Source organism: Oxyura jamaicensis, chromosome 8, assembly GCF_011077185.1.
Source record: "Oxyura jamaicensis isolate SHBP4307 breed ruddy duck chromosome 8, BPBGC_Ojam_1.0, whole genome shotgun sequence".
In the NCBI taxonomy this organism is placed as follows: domain Eukaryota; kingdom Metazoa; phylum Chordata; class Aves; order Anseriformes; family Anatidae; genus Oxyura; species Oxyura jamaicensis.
The window spans coordinates 23,113,712-23,129,258 of NC_048900.1; the positions used below are offsets into that span (position 1 = coordinate 23,113,712).

The following is a 15,547-nucleotide window of genomic DNA, read 5'->3' on the forward strand; positions in this document are numbered from 1 at the left end:
TTTTTAATCAAGGTTACCCATATATAAAGTAAATGTTTTATGTCCTTCTCCAGTCACAATGATCTTCATATACTTGCGTGAATATTGACAATCTTACCGTTGATATATCTGTATGAATATTATCCTGTTATACGGATTAATTTTTGCTCCCCATTAGTTTTAAAAGACAGGTTTGGAATATCCTGCCCCACAAATTCACAAGTACATCAGATTTGCCTCTAGACTCATTCTAACAAAAAATAAAAATCAAAACTTTTAGTATTTGAATCCTGATTTCTGAAGCAAGCAAAACGCTTAGCTTCAAGTTTACTTGAAGCATGCTATCTGTATTCAGTTTGCCAAAAAAAAAATCCCTTGGACATTTAGAGACAAGGAAAAGCAGGTTAAAGAAAGCTACAAGTATGCAGTTACTTCTACACTTTTCAATGTAGGAAGGGACAGAAAGAAATTGTAGGTTTAGACAAAGGTACCTCCAACCCACCTGACTGCAATTACTCCACAGAAAGAGAAACGCTTAACTCTTTTCAATGAAAAATCCTTTATGATTATTACAAACACACTGGTTGTTTCCTTCTCCTTTGTGTCTTTTATACACTAGACTCAAAAGCTAAGATGAAGCTTTGAATCACATAATTCTTATGTTAGCCACCAGCCGCCTCAAAAGGCCTCTCCATACCTGTAATAGGCAATATGTGAACCCATGGTGTCACCCATGGGGACCGGGTCCCAAAGCGCGTACTTCGACAGAGGGAAGCTGAAGGGGACCATCCTTTCTGTGACAAAGCTGAGAAGATGGCAAAAACAAAAAGGAAAGTACCAAGTTCAATCCATTTCCAAACAGTATTTTTCAGAAGGAGCAAAGGAGTAACTCGTTGAGAAGAACAATAAATTGGATACATAAGTTTTTTTTTTTTTTTTTTTTTTTTGGTCAGGCCCAAATCAGAGGGCAAACCTTGTGCAATGAAGTTGTCAAGGCTGTGAACTACAAAGTCAACACAAAACTTTTGTTTCCCACCAGACAGTTCCTTTACGTGACCTCAGAAAGTTGGCAAAACACAAGTTTGCAGGTAAAGGTCAAGAAACAAAGCTGTTCTAGGCATAGTGTAGGGAAGGAATGGGGTTAAGCTGTTAGGGACTTCCTAGGTACACAGAAAGCTGTTTAGCAAATTTAGCACTAGATCAGCTTCCAAATACACTGTTTTGTTCACTGTTTAAAGTCAGCACCCAAACTGCTTAAGTTTTGAAGGCTTCTAGAAAAAAAAAAAAAAAAAAAAAGGCGTTTTTCAGAAAAAAAGCCCCGGCTGCGGGCTTCCTCATGGGGGGCCTTCCCTGTTTTCAGGCAGCCCCTCAGCAAACACCCACCCAAACACCCTCCCTCCCTCCCTCCCTCCCTCCCTCCCGCCCGCCCGCCCACGGGGGTGCTTCCCCGGAGCCCCCCGGTTTACCCGGAGGAGCAGTGCCCAGAGGCCCGTCCCCGCGGGGCTCCCCAGGACGCAGCGGGTACCTGAGGGCCGGAGTGGGCCGGGGTCCGCCGGCGGCCCTGAGGGCGCTGCCTGAAGGGAGACGCCGCCGCCGCTCCCGCCGCTCTCCCCGCGCCCGCCCCACCCCGCCGCCAGCCAATCGGAAGGCAGAACCAGCCGCAATCCCGCCCCCGCCGCCCTCTGCGAGCCAATGGGATGGCGCCGTCTCCCTCCCAATCAAGCCCCCCTCCCCCCGGGGAGCCAACCGCCAGCGCGCGCGCGCAAGGAGGGGGGGATTTAAAAACGGGCTAAGAAACGGTCGTGGTGGGCGCGCATGCGCGCTGCGGAGCGGCGGCGTTGCCATGGCGACAAGGGGCGGGCGCCATGTTGGGGGCCGGGCCTAGCGGAGCGCGGCCTGCTGCCCCCACCGGCGGCTACCGGCAGCTCGGGCCGCGCGGGGCACGCCGGGTGCGCTGCGGGTTGCGGGGCGGTGAGGCGCCCGGAAGCGCTTTCCCTGCGGCGGGGCCACTTCAGCGCCGGCTCCGCCTCAGCCTCGCTGCCCTCAGCCGCCCCCGGTCTCGGCTGCCGCCGCTCTCCGCTCGGTCGCCGCCCCGCCACCGCTGTCCTGCTGCTGCTCCGCCGCCGCCTCCTCCTCCTCATGAAGCCCGTCGTCGTCTTCGTCCTCGGCGGGCCCGGGGCGGGCAAGGGGACGCAGTGCGCTCGCATCGTCGAGGTGAGGGCGGTGGGCTCTGGGGGAGGGGGGGACTACACTTCCCAGCATGCCTCGGGGCACGGCCGCGGGGGGCTCTTGCGGGTGCGGCCGCGGGGCACGCTGGGGGTTGTAGGCTGGCCCCCCACCTTCGAGGGCGGGCTGGGCTGGGCTGGGTGCTGCGGCTGGGCTGCGGTGCTGGGCACGGCCCGGCCAGCGGGGAGACGTGGCAGGGGCTTGGCCGTCTGGCCCTCTGCCACCTCTGGTAGCGCCCAAGGAGCAGCGTTAGGTGGAAATTTTGTTCAGTGCTACGCTATGGTGGAGGTCAGAACGTGTCCCGGCCCCCCAGAAGTTAACCTCGGTCTCCTCTTATTTTGGAGAGCCCACAGCTGGTGGTGTGGGATGACAGGGCGTAGAGCAAATACTGAAGAGGAAGGGGTGACTCTTGCACAGTGCAGTATTCTCCTCCTAGAAACCAAACAATCAAATTGTAATTGTGTAGTGCTCAGGTGGGTAATTACAGAAGTAGTTAATGACCGAATGCTTCCAGACATGTACATGTTGGCTTTGAAACATTTTTGTTCCCTGAGCACTTGTATTTTATTTTTTTCATGGAAAGCCTTGAAGGATCAAGGTCTGTCCGTGCCCCAGTGGAAAAAAAAAAAACCATGACAGAACTGTAGTAATGCCCATGTTTCTGAATCTGTTGATCGAGGAGGGAAAAAGAACAAAGCACCCAACCACAAGTCCTGGCACAGGCATGTTTAATACATCTTCAGTTCTGGCGGTGCCCTGGCAGTGCTGTTGCAGTTTGTCCACGCTGCCATCGCATCCCAGCCCTTGGTACTTATAACTTGCTTAGGCAAATTTGGTGCAGACTGAAAAATGCCATTATGACTTTAGTTCTGAAGGATTTTAACCTCAAATTATAGACTCTTCAAAGTGGCTTATTCCTTAAATTAAGCGGTGGGATGAAAGGCTCGTAGCGCTCATAAAGGCATTTTGGTAAGGTCAAATTCAGTCCCTGGTACGTAGCAAACAAATGAGCTTAAACTGTAGGGAATTTTTGTAGGCTGTCATTAACGGCTTTTGCCAAACCATTAGCGTAGCCTCAGGGCTGAAGAACCTCCTGTGGCTGTGTTCAGATGTATAAATGCCTTTGGCTTGATAGGCTAACGTAATTGGATAAAGACCACTTCAGGAGGAAGGATTCAAATGAATCACGGCTACTCTGATTGTAGTTGCAGCTAAAAACGGAAAATTAACATTGCTTGTACTGTATTTTTCTTTCTAAGCCTAGAAAGTGAAGCTCAAATGCTAATAAATGGGAACTTGCTTTAATTCTGCTAATCCTGTTCGCTGCGTGGAGAGAAGTTACTGGCGGCCTGTGCCGTGGGCTGGCTGCAGGAAGCACAAGGGGCTGCTGACAGCGCTGTCTGGCTCTCCCACTCCCTTGGGCAACTTTGTGGGAGTTGCTGGCTAAGCTTTGAGGGAGGGAAGGTCTGAGGTGGCTCCAGTGAGGGCTGGGCTCGGGGGAGCCTGCTGGAAAACTTCAGAAAGAGAGAGCGTGAACAGGGAAGTATGGATGAAATGCAATCGAGGTACTGTTGAGCACCAGTTTTTTTTTTTGCACTCACACCCTTGGCCTGGCCCTCACAGCCCCCCTGAGAGCCCTAACGCAGGCAATTGAATGGCCTTTATGCACTCAGTGCTGCCTTTAGGTTGAAAGTGTATTTTTGTTTGGATTTTAAAGCCTGTTGGCAGCTTGCCGCAGAGAAAAGGGGCTGCAGCTAAGTAATAATAAACCTCATTCATCCTTGTTGTATAAATGGACTGATTAATATTAGTTTACATTAGGACCGAATCCGATCCCGTATCTTGCTCTAAATCTGAAGTTTGTGCTCAACAAAAAGTCAGTATGAGCTATAAATACTTCTCAGTTGGTGTACGTGCTGGAGATCTGGGACGGAGCACGTCACGTGGAGAGGTCTCACTTTGCTGAGGTGTGACCCTGTATGATTTTAGCTTCAAATGACTTTACTCAAAACCACAAGCAACTGTAGGTGGCTTGTGGAGGTGGCATTATGTACAACCTGGGAACAATTTCTCACAAAAATGTCGTAATTGTTTTGCTGACTGTGTTACCTTCGCAGAGAAGGGAGATAGCAATCAGTCATTGCAGGTAAAATGCCTGTTTCCTAAGTACCAGCCTGAATCACACCTGTTCAGATTGCCGTCCCTCATTACGGACGAGGCGTGTATTTGGATCAAGTTTGGACTAAAATGGGGAAGTGATTTGAGGGAAGAATTTGTAATAACAAGTGAAAATGGGTATTGACACAGTGCACAAAAGGGAACAGCAGGTAAGTGATTAGGTTTCTTTATCTTTGCAGATAAGGTTTGAAGAGACAGCTGAACGAGGCTGGCTTCCTCCGATACGGAGGGACGAGTTGCGTGTCTATTCCCTAGCCTCACAGAATTGTCACTGAAATGTAAATTCAGTAGAAATGCTGCTCTGGACCGATTCCTCCTATTTAGGAGGGGATGAAGCAGAATTGCCTCTTAAGTTCTTGCTCTCTCCCAGCCCTGCAGATTAACTCCAGCAGCCTTCCACAGCTGGGTGAGGTAGCGTTTGGCATCGCCTGGGACGTTGCGGAGCTCTCTGTGTGGGGCAGAATGTTGGAGCAGGTAGTTGGGTGAGGGCATCTGAGTGCATGTTCTTGAGATACAACCCTCATGCTTTCCACAGTGTTTTATCGTTTGTGATTGTGAGGTTATTATGTGAGTATAGGACAAAGTGAATGCTTTATTACTGACTTTTCAACTTTGCTAATGAAGTAGTTATGGTACAGTCAAAGAGAAAATGCCTCACTCCTCAAATCTGCACAAAATATGATTTCATTAACTTAAACTTTGAATCTTTACAACTTTTGCCTGAAACACAAGGATCTTTTTTTTGGGGGGGTGGGGAATGACTGAATAATTTGTCTTTATTTCAAGCAAGAGGTCAACCATTTTTGTTGTTTGTTTTTTTGGCAAGGTGACTCCACAGGGTTTTGGGGTATGCAGGACACCCCACCCTGCGTACACAAAATGTAATGAATTTCCACCACAGCCCTAAGCTGGATATTTGTGTTTAAAATTCAGCCCATGAAGTAGGATGCTGAGCTTCTTCTTTCTGTAAGATCATAAATTAGTATCCAAGTGGAAAAAGGTGCTATGTTGTTTTGGGATATATGATAGAGGTTCTCTGGGGAGAAGAAAACTGCAAAGAAGAACGCAGCGTATCATAACCACTCCTCTGGAAGCAGCAGCAGCAGATTTAGTTTTTGCTGTTGTGTTAATTGTCCTCTGGAAGTCTGCTGAGAGACAGCGTTAACTTTCTTGAAATAAAAGCGTTTGCAAAGTTGTTTGCTCTAAACTCAGTTTCTGAAATCTCCTCCAAGAGTGCCAAGCGCTGGTAGTCCAGTTAGCTCTAAGTTCTCATAATTGTTTGGTGGAATGTCAGTTCATATTTCTGAACCGTGGCGCTGTTGTGAAACACGGTGAGAGATCATTTTAACCCCCCTTCAAAGAAAAAAAAAAGATTCCCTATATGCTTCCATTTCACAGAACGCAGGCTCGCTCACTGGGCATTGAATTTAGGACTTTCCCAGCCTTCCTGGGTGTCTTTTGTTAAGCTCTGCGTTCCTGAGGCACTGGGGTGTTCTGTTTGCCCCCCGCTTCCCCGGAGGCACTATCAGTGGGATCTCCCTTGTGGGTTTTGTTTTGTTAGTGTGGGTTTTGTGCTTTTTGTTTTGTTTTGCCTTGTGTTTTGTTTTTCCCCAGAAGCAAGAACATATCTCTAGCTAGGGAAATTTTTTTTATTATTATTACTGGAATATGCAGACAGAAGGGCTGCTGCTGCATTGTGATTTATGCCTCAAAATTCTGTGCAGATGCACAGATGGCCAACGGGGCAGACAAAACGTTTTTAGGTTTAAGCATAACGAACCCTAAACCCCACACCATGAAGGCTGCATGCTTTACACAGTTCTATTTTTATTTCTTTACTAGTTCTTGAAGTCTGAGAAAATGGGCAACCTTACTAAGCAACTGCAAGTTGCTAGAAGATAGGACAGGCCAGAAGTAGGGCAGTAAAAGTTTGTGTTTTATTTGTTCAGCCCTTTGACTTTCATTTGCAGATTAACAAGGATAAGCCAAGAAAGGATTCAAGGTCAGAGCAGTAATTTGTGTTGCTCTTGCTTTTTTCTTGGCTTCTGCGCACTCAAGGAACTTTCAAACTGTGTAGCGGAGAGGTGTGTTGCTGGAGCACACAGGGTTGAATCGGAAGCAAACCTCGTGCCCCATGAAAGCTGGAGGCACAGGGTCCCAGCAGCAGCTGATCCACGCTGCCGGTCCTTTCTTACTGTGCTGAGGGAAAGGCCAGGCTGAACTCTGCCGTATTCAGGTGTGGCACAGTTATGAGCCCTCTGCTCTTGTTTGCAGTTCACGTGAATCTACTCGACTTTCAGCAAATACAATACGTAAGGCTTGTGCTGTCTGCAGACGGAAGTTGCAGATCCTGGTTGCTGAAATGGCAGTGGTACAGGGATGAAAAGGGTGTTCTGGAGAGGCGGCAGGCTTGGGGTTTAATTCAGAGATGTGGCACATCCAGATTGTGCGTCCCAGTTTGCCCTGCTGAGGGGGGCCTGATTTCCCAGGCCTTTGTACAATGAACAAGCGAGCTGTGCTTTGCTCTCTTACAGAGCACTGTTAAGGGCTGTTCTAAGTAATGCCTCTCAGGTGGGATTGCTAGAAACTTGAACTTGCCTTTCCACTTCACTCTGATTTTTGAAAGCAAAGGAGGAAGATATCTACGCTGAAAACAGATTTTCTGTTAGAGACTGGGATTATGGTTCTCCAAATGTGAAAACAGTTTTGAAAACAATGAGAGCAACTTGTATGGTAGCTGTTTGCTGATTTCTTCTATTTTTTTCTTCCTCTAGAAGAGAGTGCCTGTCCACTAGCATAGTGGAAAACTATCTGTGAATTATGTTTTAGAATAGTTAATTTTATATTTTCTTTTTTTGTACTCCATGGTCTAGAAATCTGTCTAGATCTTAGATGCATGGCATCCAAGTATTTTATTTATTTTTTGTTTGTTTAACCTGTTTGATATTTTACGTCGACCTTTCAGTCGTCAGCTGATGTTACGGATCTATTCTAAAAGAAAGCATGCGTTCTTTTGGGAGAATTGGAGAAACTGCTTTTTCATTGTTTGGAAGTCACAGTCCTCTCTTTCTGATTTCAGAGAAGTGGTTGCAACAGGTTCCATCCTGGGAATTGCATCGCGATGGACTTGGCGCTGCTGGAAAGTCGTGCTGGCACAATGCAAACTTGCAAGGCGTGAGAGCGTTTAGCCTGGTGTGCCGTAACATTACAATCTCTTTTGCGAGCTCTTGGGGAAGTTAAGGTTTTGTCTGCTTCAGGACACTTGCTGAGGGTTTGTCTCGCCGAAGATGAAAGAAAACTCTGTGTCCTGGGCACATGGCTTGATTAAAACTGGCAAGAGCAGCATGAGCACCACGTCCCTGCAGCCTGCTGTGTACAGACTCGCAGTCAGGCCTTTCTCTGTTCTTGTTTGTGTTGTTTAAACTGACATGTTGTCTTTGGCTCTCGCGCGCAGTACAGTTAACAAATAGATGTTTTGCCACCGAAGAGAAGTTTGTTTTACTTATTGCCTGGTTAATCCATTCTGAAGGTTACTCCAGAACACAATTTACTATTATCTATAACAACACTATTTATACAACAGCACTTTAAAACACTTCTATCTTTTACTTTCCCGTTCAGCCGTTAAAAAATAATTTAGTTTGCTTCTGCAAAGGATGGAGAATTCCAAAAATGGTCCGACTCAAGTTTCTTCTCATGCATGAAAAGGGACATGCCAAGGAAAATTAAATGGTTTGGTAATCCTCTAAAACAGAAGGGATTATATTTTTCCTCCTGTTTTCTTCTTCGTAGAAACTTAATGTGAAAAACATCATCGTTCTTTAACTTTACCAAGGACTGCATGTTAATTTGGGGTTCAGCAGAGTAAGGTTTCTTGCTTAAGAGAGAAGATTTACTGGGGTTTATGGCTTCTGTAGTCCATAGTTAATATGTAGATTTGCAGTTAAATAGGCATGACCAAATGCAATGCACATGAAAGCAGGAGTACAGAGAGCTTACAGAAGATATTTGTGGAGGTTTTTCTTCACAGTTACTTAAAGTGAAATCTTGTTTCCCTTTCTTTCCAGATGTGTAGAGTTTTGGAGATTTAGGTAATTATATCCCTTCTTAAATTATGACTATGCAGAACTAACTTTCCACGCTTTTGTGGGTGAAATTGGAAAGCAACTGAAATGTTTTTAAAGCCACTTAGTGGGTTGTGTAGTATTTCTGTTGTACTTAGTCCAGTAGCCAAGTTTTTAAATCCCAAGTTCACAGCCTGAAAAAGCATTTAGTCACATTATTATGCTGCTCAGGCACCATTTTTGAAATTTGCTTCAGATGTTGCTGCAGCCGAGCTGATAACCCTGAAGTAATTTGCTGCTGCTTTTGTTTTGTAGAAAAAACTTCAGGACAAGTATGTATAGGTGTACTCTGTCTTGAGAATATAGATAGCTTAGGTAATCGCCAAGGAGGTGTCTCTGTTGCCTGTTTTGCTTAAGTATTCATTAAGGAGATGTTTTTACATCTGTTTTTAAGGACTATATTTGTTCAAGGAGTACACTCAGTTTTCTTGTGATGTTAAATGAGCTGAGCAAATGATTGTTTTGTGATCTGAATTTTCTGTTACAACAACGTGGTTCTCTTTGGTAAGATCTCCCGTGGACTGATTAATCTGCTCACAGCCCACATCTGAACCTCCCCCAAGGACAGCCCTCTGAGTTTTGGTTACCTCCTTCCTGGGGAAGCATGAACACAGGGCAGGTGTGCAGGGCTGGGTTTGGAGCAGCGCGTGGGTAGGACTGCTTGCTTGCAGCTATGGTTTCTGCTGGTATAAGGGATCTGTGCTCCTGCACTCTTAGATGCAGTTATAAGTGATGCGACCAAGGCAGAGGTGGAAGTTGTCAGAACTACAACTAGAAAATAAGGACTCTGCTGTGCTCAAAGCATGCCTCCAGCTGCAAAGAGGCAGGAATCAGTTCATGTGCTTTTTTTGTTTTGTTTTACCTGTTGTATAAACCTAGCAACAAAAGGTACTGTCTTAAAAATGTTAAGTGGCTGTCAGCCAGTAGGTCAAATCTGGCTTTACTGAGTGGAGAAGTGAGGTACTGGAATTGTGTAGGATGGGGTGTAGCTTCTGTCAAGTCTGGTGTTTGTTAAATGTCTCGTGTACAGTTTAATGTTTCAAGAAGTGCCTTGGGTACTTTGAGACTTTCTCATTTCTAAATGGGATGTTACCTTTGAAAACAGGATGTGAATATCTGACCGAGGCCCTGTTGACCATTAGCTCAAGAATCTTTCTTGCTGTGCTTTCAGTGCATCCTGAAAACGGAATAGATCTGCCACTAGCAAGCTGCTATTGCCGACATTTTTCTGTTATACAGTGATAAATGTGGCTGATACTGTTGACTGATACAACTTTGGATGTGTACTAATTCAAGGGAATCTGCCTGGTTTTTGTGTGTTTCAGAAATATGGCTACACACACCTTTCTGCTGGCGACCTCCTTCGAGACGAACGAAAAAGGCCGGGCTCGCAGTATGGAGAACTCATTGAGAACTACATTAAGGAGGGGGAAATTGTACCGGTTGAAATAACAATCAGCTTGTTGAAGAGGGTAAGGAAAGGGCTATTTCCTTTCTAGCTCACTCTAGTAGACTAAGCGACAAAGCAGTGGCAGTATTCTTAAAGAATTGCCCGTTTTCCAGTGTAGCATGAGCAGTATGGAATAGCAGACACGCAGGTGCACACTGCATGCTGTGCTTCTCTCAGCAATTACTTGTGCTGCTGGCTGGCTAAGAGGCAGTAGTTGATGGCCTCTGGTACCTAGGGATCAGTGAGAATTTAAATTATCTTTTTGGATTCTTCTAGGGAAATGAATGAAGTTCTGTATTTCTCACTTTCCTTAGCACACTTTAGGACTTACTGGTCAGATCAGTCATACGAGAGTGTAGGCTGAAGGCATTAAAGGTATTAAATTTCTGGAAGTTTTACCAAAATAGACAGCCAGGTGAAGGAAAGGAGAAGAGCACCTGCTAATGTTCTTGTGTAAGGAAAACCTCCAATGTTCATCCTTATTAGATGTTAAGGAGAATAATCAGAGTATCTCCTTTGTGACAGAAAAAGCTTCTGTTGCTCATGCAACTAAATTTCTCTGGAGTTTTTTTTCCATTAGACTTAATTCTAGACCAGAGACAGTTTGGCATCTTACACTGGTATGTGCTGTTACACAATATTGCAGAGTATAACAAACAAGTCCAGCTTTAAAAGTTTGAGAGGTATTGAGCTTTATGAAATGGTGTATTCAGTTTGAAAGGAGGCTCTATTGTTGAATCAGTGTAATAAATAGAACACATTGAAGGTGACACAAAAAAAAAACACTGTAAATCTGCAATAATGCTAAGAGAACTACTTATTAATTTGCCATGTGAACACTTTGGGGATGATTGAGCAAGCTGATAAATAATTGCATGTGCAGGGGATCTTGAATTGAATTCTCTTCTGGCAGGCTATGGATCAAACAATGGCTGCTAATTCCCAGAAGAACAAGTTCTTGATTGATGGGTTTCCCAGAAATGAAGATAATCTTCAAGGCTGGAATAAGACTATGGATGGGAAGGCGGATGTTTCTTTTGTTCTGTTTTTTGATTGCGACAATGAGGTAATGAAGTCCGTCAGCCTAACTTCTTTTCTTGCTATATTGTGAGGTTTGCTGAAGAACGATAAAACCCAGTTGGGTAGTGAATCTTCCAATACTAAGGGACTAGGGTTGGAGTAGAAGGAAAACTTGATTTGTGAGTTTCAAGCATTTTTGGCAACTTGTTTCTGCCAATGAAGAACTGCAGGCTTTTGCAATAGCAAGTGAATAATTACACTCGGTATAATCGTGTGCAAATACCTTTTATTGAAGAAGCACTTCAAAGAATTGCATTCTTGAGAGTTTATAAAAGCTTTAAATATATTAAACAATCATTTGATTCATGTTCAGAAAACATTGCTCTGTTTACTCTTAAAGATTTCAGACTACTTGTTTGGTAGCAATGTTTGCTTTAATTCTGAAGTGCTGACAGCATGTCTTAATTTTCATAGTTGTGAGCTGTGCTGTAGGATACCTCATAATCAAAATTTTATTCAGGAAGTCATTAGTTTATAAGGGCATTTTGACAATGATACATTATATTAATTTAACAAATGCCATGATATGCTGTCTTTTTAATATGACAGTGCCCTTGAGGGATAAAAACTGATAGTAAAATAACAACATCTTAATCTGGCTTTCCTTCTTTTCCCCAATCCCTAATTTTCTGAGAAATGTTATTAATTTTTCTCTTAATTGCACAGTTTTTTAGCCTCAACAAGTGTGGGTCTATTTTTTAGCTTAATAAAGAAAATAAAAGGTTGAGTGAAAACTTTCACTGGGGGTGTGTTAATTTTGAGGTTCTAATTTTTACTATAAATGTACTTTGTAGAAAAAAATCACTTAACTGTTGTCCTCTTGCATGCGTAAGGTAAATATACTCATGAGGTGTACACGTGTCAGCATTGCTTACTTAACTTTAGGCTTCAAAACTTACAGTTCAATGGGCAGCTTTTAAGTATGGCTTTATAATTTTTACTGAGACTTTGCTTTTTAAATCTTCTTACTTGGCATTGCCGTAAAAATAGTATAACTGAATAAATTAATGTGTCATCTTACATAAATTCTCAAGAGAACACAGTGACTCTTTTTCAGCACAAGCATATATTGGTAGTCTAGCCTGACATTGTGCTTTTCAGATCAGAACACATCCTTGAAAATCATATTGCTTTCTTCGTTAAATGTCTCAAGTTGGAGGCTTAGTTACACCACAGAACTTGATGTTGCTTTTGCTTTCACTGACCCTAATTCCATTTTAAGAACTCCCATCTTAATAAACTGATGAAGTGTAAAGCTGTCACCCTTCTCCTATGGAATAATCTAACTCCCTGTGTGAAGTCTGGCTTACATCAGATCTGGACAATATTTTGTGTGTCAGGACTATTTAGGTATATTTAATTTGTTACTAATTCATGATTTTTGTTTTGCTCCTGCTTTTCAGGTAAGCACGTTGTGTTCACAGTTATGATCATCCTTTTGATGTCTTTTGTAGATATGTATTGGTCGCTGTCTTGAAAGAGGCAAGAGCAGTGGTAGAAGTGATGATAATCGGGAGAGTCTGGAAAAGAGGTACTCTATCCAAAACTTTTCAGTTCTATTCTGTTTTAATTTTATTATGTAAATAAATGCATTCTTCGCTTTCTCCTAGAATTCATACATATCTGCAGTCTACTAAGCCTATAATAGACTTATATGAGAGAATGGGAAAAGTCAGAAAAGTGGATGCCTCTAAATCTGTTGATGAAGTAAGTATATAAGCCTGAAAACATGGGGATGGCAGTGGCAGGCTACGTATTTATAGCATTCTTCTTGGATGTATGTGTGGTTAGTGAAGCTAATTAGGCAGTGATGTTTATTAAAGGAGGTTGTGGAACTTTCATTTTGACTCTTAAATAACTGATTGAGATAGGAATAACTAAGAAATCAATTTGTTCTGCTTGAACATGAGCTGGACTAAAAAGACTTTCATTGTTTCTGTGTTCAATAGTTTCTTGTCTTTAGCACTTTCATGAGATTTTGCTTTTCTGAAATATTTGTTATTGTTCTTATGTCCCACTTTCCTGGAGTTGATGCCAATTTTTCTATTGAAGAATCACTGAAAATTCTAAGAAAAACATCTTTAAATACTACCAATTATTGTGTGCTGGATTAATTTGAAGTGACTGTTTACCTAACACTTCATAAAATTAATAATGTTTTAATCTCTCTCTTTTTAGGTTTTTGAAAAAGTTGTACAAATTTTTGACAAAGAAGGCTAATTCCCAGCTTGAAAGTTCATTTAAACTTGTGCTTGAATCTTGCTTGAATAGCTGCTACTGCAGTCCACTCTTTGTAATTGTTTTAAAAGGTTTTTTATTGTTTTTCACATATTGATTGAAAAAGCAGTTAATTACAAATGGGTCTGTTTTTTTTTAATAGGAAATAATTTATTGTGGCTATAGTATACAAGTTTCAGGGTTCTCCATTAGTATAAGTTCAGTTGCTCATGTGGCAAAATCATAGTTAAAACATCTCTGAAGAGACTATACTGTCACAGTTCTGTGCCTGTCATGGGCAGCACTTCTTATTCTTTGTTGTCATGCACCTATTTTTCTTAAAGATCAACTAAACAGCAGAATTAAGCAATGAGGGACCTGTGTGCCCTTGTTTGTCTTTTGGATGCTTGGACCAATTTGAGGAAACATTTTTTCAGAGTATAATTTTTGTCACAGAGTTCCCTGTTGCCCCCAGACATGTATTCTGTAAGTAAAACTACAGTTAGTATGAGAATCTGTTTTAGCAGTTCTCACAAAACTATTTAATATGCTGTTTAGCAATAGACATACAGAGTAGTTTATGGAAAGTGGTGCTGTCTTATGATTCTGGCTGTAAAACGTCTTGTAAGTTCTTGACTATCTGGCTGACACGGCCCTGGGCTTTGCCTTGTCTTCACTTCCAAAAAGGTGAGAATATCATTTCAAAGTCAGGTCAGTTTTCCATTCTCATTTATTTTGAATGATAGTTTAGTTCTTAATTATAGCATGACCTTCACAAGGTGCAAAACTCTTAAATAGTGTACATTAAGCAAAATCTTCTAATAGTTCTGTCTTTTGTAACAAGTGGAAGGGATTTCCTGTATTATAATTACTGAGATACTGTGTTACTGAATGCTTTAAGGTTTATTACTTGGGGAAATATTTTTATGGTTAAACTTATGAATTTGTTTCCCTAAAATTATATAATTTGAATAGCTGTTGTTTTGGAAGGATTGTAAATGATTGCACTTTTGTTACTATGTGGTCAGCTGAAGGGAAGATGTCTGCAGAAAAAGTCCCATTCTCCTAAACAGATTGGGTCCTGCTTTATCACATTCTCTTGCATTAGTATAGTCAGCAGCAATAATAGTTGGGAGAAGCAGATAACTAGCTGAAAAAAAACGGTATTTTAAATGTTTGTGCAGATGTGGTGTAATTCTACCTTCTGTTTAAAGTAACCTCCCCCCACAAGACTAGCAGGCATAGGGGCCCAACCATGCATTCCTTGCACACCCTAAGCTTTCACTGAAGAAGGCCCAAGAAGGCTTGAGGATGGGTGTTTTAACTAATTTTAGTGGTAGGATTCTTCTTGCTACATTAACTGACATTGTCATTGGTTTGTGATGTGCTGCAAATTATAGGGAATTGCAGTTTGAAAATTTGGGGCTTCAGCTTTTCTTTATTGATGACTTTCTATATTTATAGAAGCTAGGCTTAATTTAAAGCTTTCTTATTAGAATCAGTTGGTCCTCATCCTGTGATCTGATGTGTGCAGGCAGGTTTGTATTTGCGTGAATGCTCATTTTACTGAGGTTCTTGCTACTGTTGGACTGGGGAAGAGGTGGATACAGAAATAAAGGGTAAACTACAGGATCTTTTCCAGTATGGTGGTAGTTCAAACAAAGGACTGAGCACAAATACCTGTTTACTATTGCAGAATATATGGACCATGATTACTTTTGTTAGTATGGGAGGCTAATGCTTTTGCTTTATGAATTTTCCTTTAAAATAAATAAGTAAATCATGGAATGTAATTCTTATTGTATAAGTATGCTGACATAGGATAGGACCCAGTGAAACTACGCTTTTGATGTGAAGGCTAAAATCATGACTTTTTTTCAAGACTTCAAGCAGGATTCTTTAATCTCCTTAGAGATTTAATTATCTTTTATTTCTAAGTTACTGGCTCTTACAAGTTCTGCTGAGGATAGAATATCTGTTTTCTCTCATCATATACTTTTCTATGTATTTAAGTGCTAAAACAAACAAAAAACCCTTTAGAGCAAGTTGGTTTTTTTTAAGATAATGTTTTGGCAATACTGAATTTGGAGTGGATTGTAATGTGTCTGTACAAAGACTAGATATTTTTGTCATTTTATTTATTGAAGATGCCATTAAATGTTACAAAATCTTTCAAGTTGGATTTAAAATTGAATGAAGGTTAAAGGTAATATGCCAATGTGTTGTGCCCACTTAGCAGCAAAACTGTACACAGAATTTGAGAAGATTGAATAAACTTTGTTCTGTGGCTTAA

At 42.2% G+C, this 15,547-nt stretch overlaps 1 protein-coding gene across 1 annotated transcript; it reads left to right on the forward strand.

The window, feature by feature from the left end:
• Positions 1-1,853: 1,853 nt before the first annotated feature.
• CMPK1 (cytidine/uridine monophosphate kinase 1) lies at positions 1,854-15,547 on the forward strand. Its single transcript, XM_035333273.1, has 6 exons — positions 1,854-2,193; positions 9,833-9,979; positions 10,871-11,023; positions 12,492-12,568; positions 12,648-12,744; positions 13,216-15,547. Exons 1-6 carry the CDS (start codon positions 2,119-2,121, stop codon positions 13,255-13,257), a joined length of 591 nt encoding a protein of 196 aa, XP_035189164.1. The 5' UTR covers positions 1,854-2,118; the 3' UTR covers positions 13,258-15,547.

Coding starts and splice junctions, on each gene's coding strand:
- CMPK1 (XM_035333273.1), top strand. CDS start 2,119: ATGAAGCCCGTCGTCGTCTTCGTCCTCGGCGGGCCCGGGGCGGGCAAG. Junction 9,980..10,870: donor CAATCAGCTTGTTGAAGAGG/GTAAGGAAAGGG, acceptor CTCTTCTGGCAG/GCTATGGATCAAACAATGGC. Junction 12,569..12,647: donor CGGGAGAGTCTGGAAAAGAG/GTACTCTATCCA, acceptor GCTTTCTCCTAG/AATTCATACATATCTGCAGT.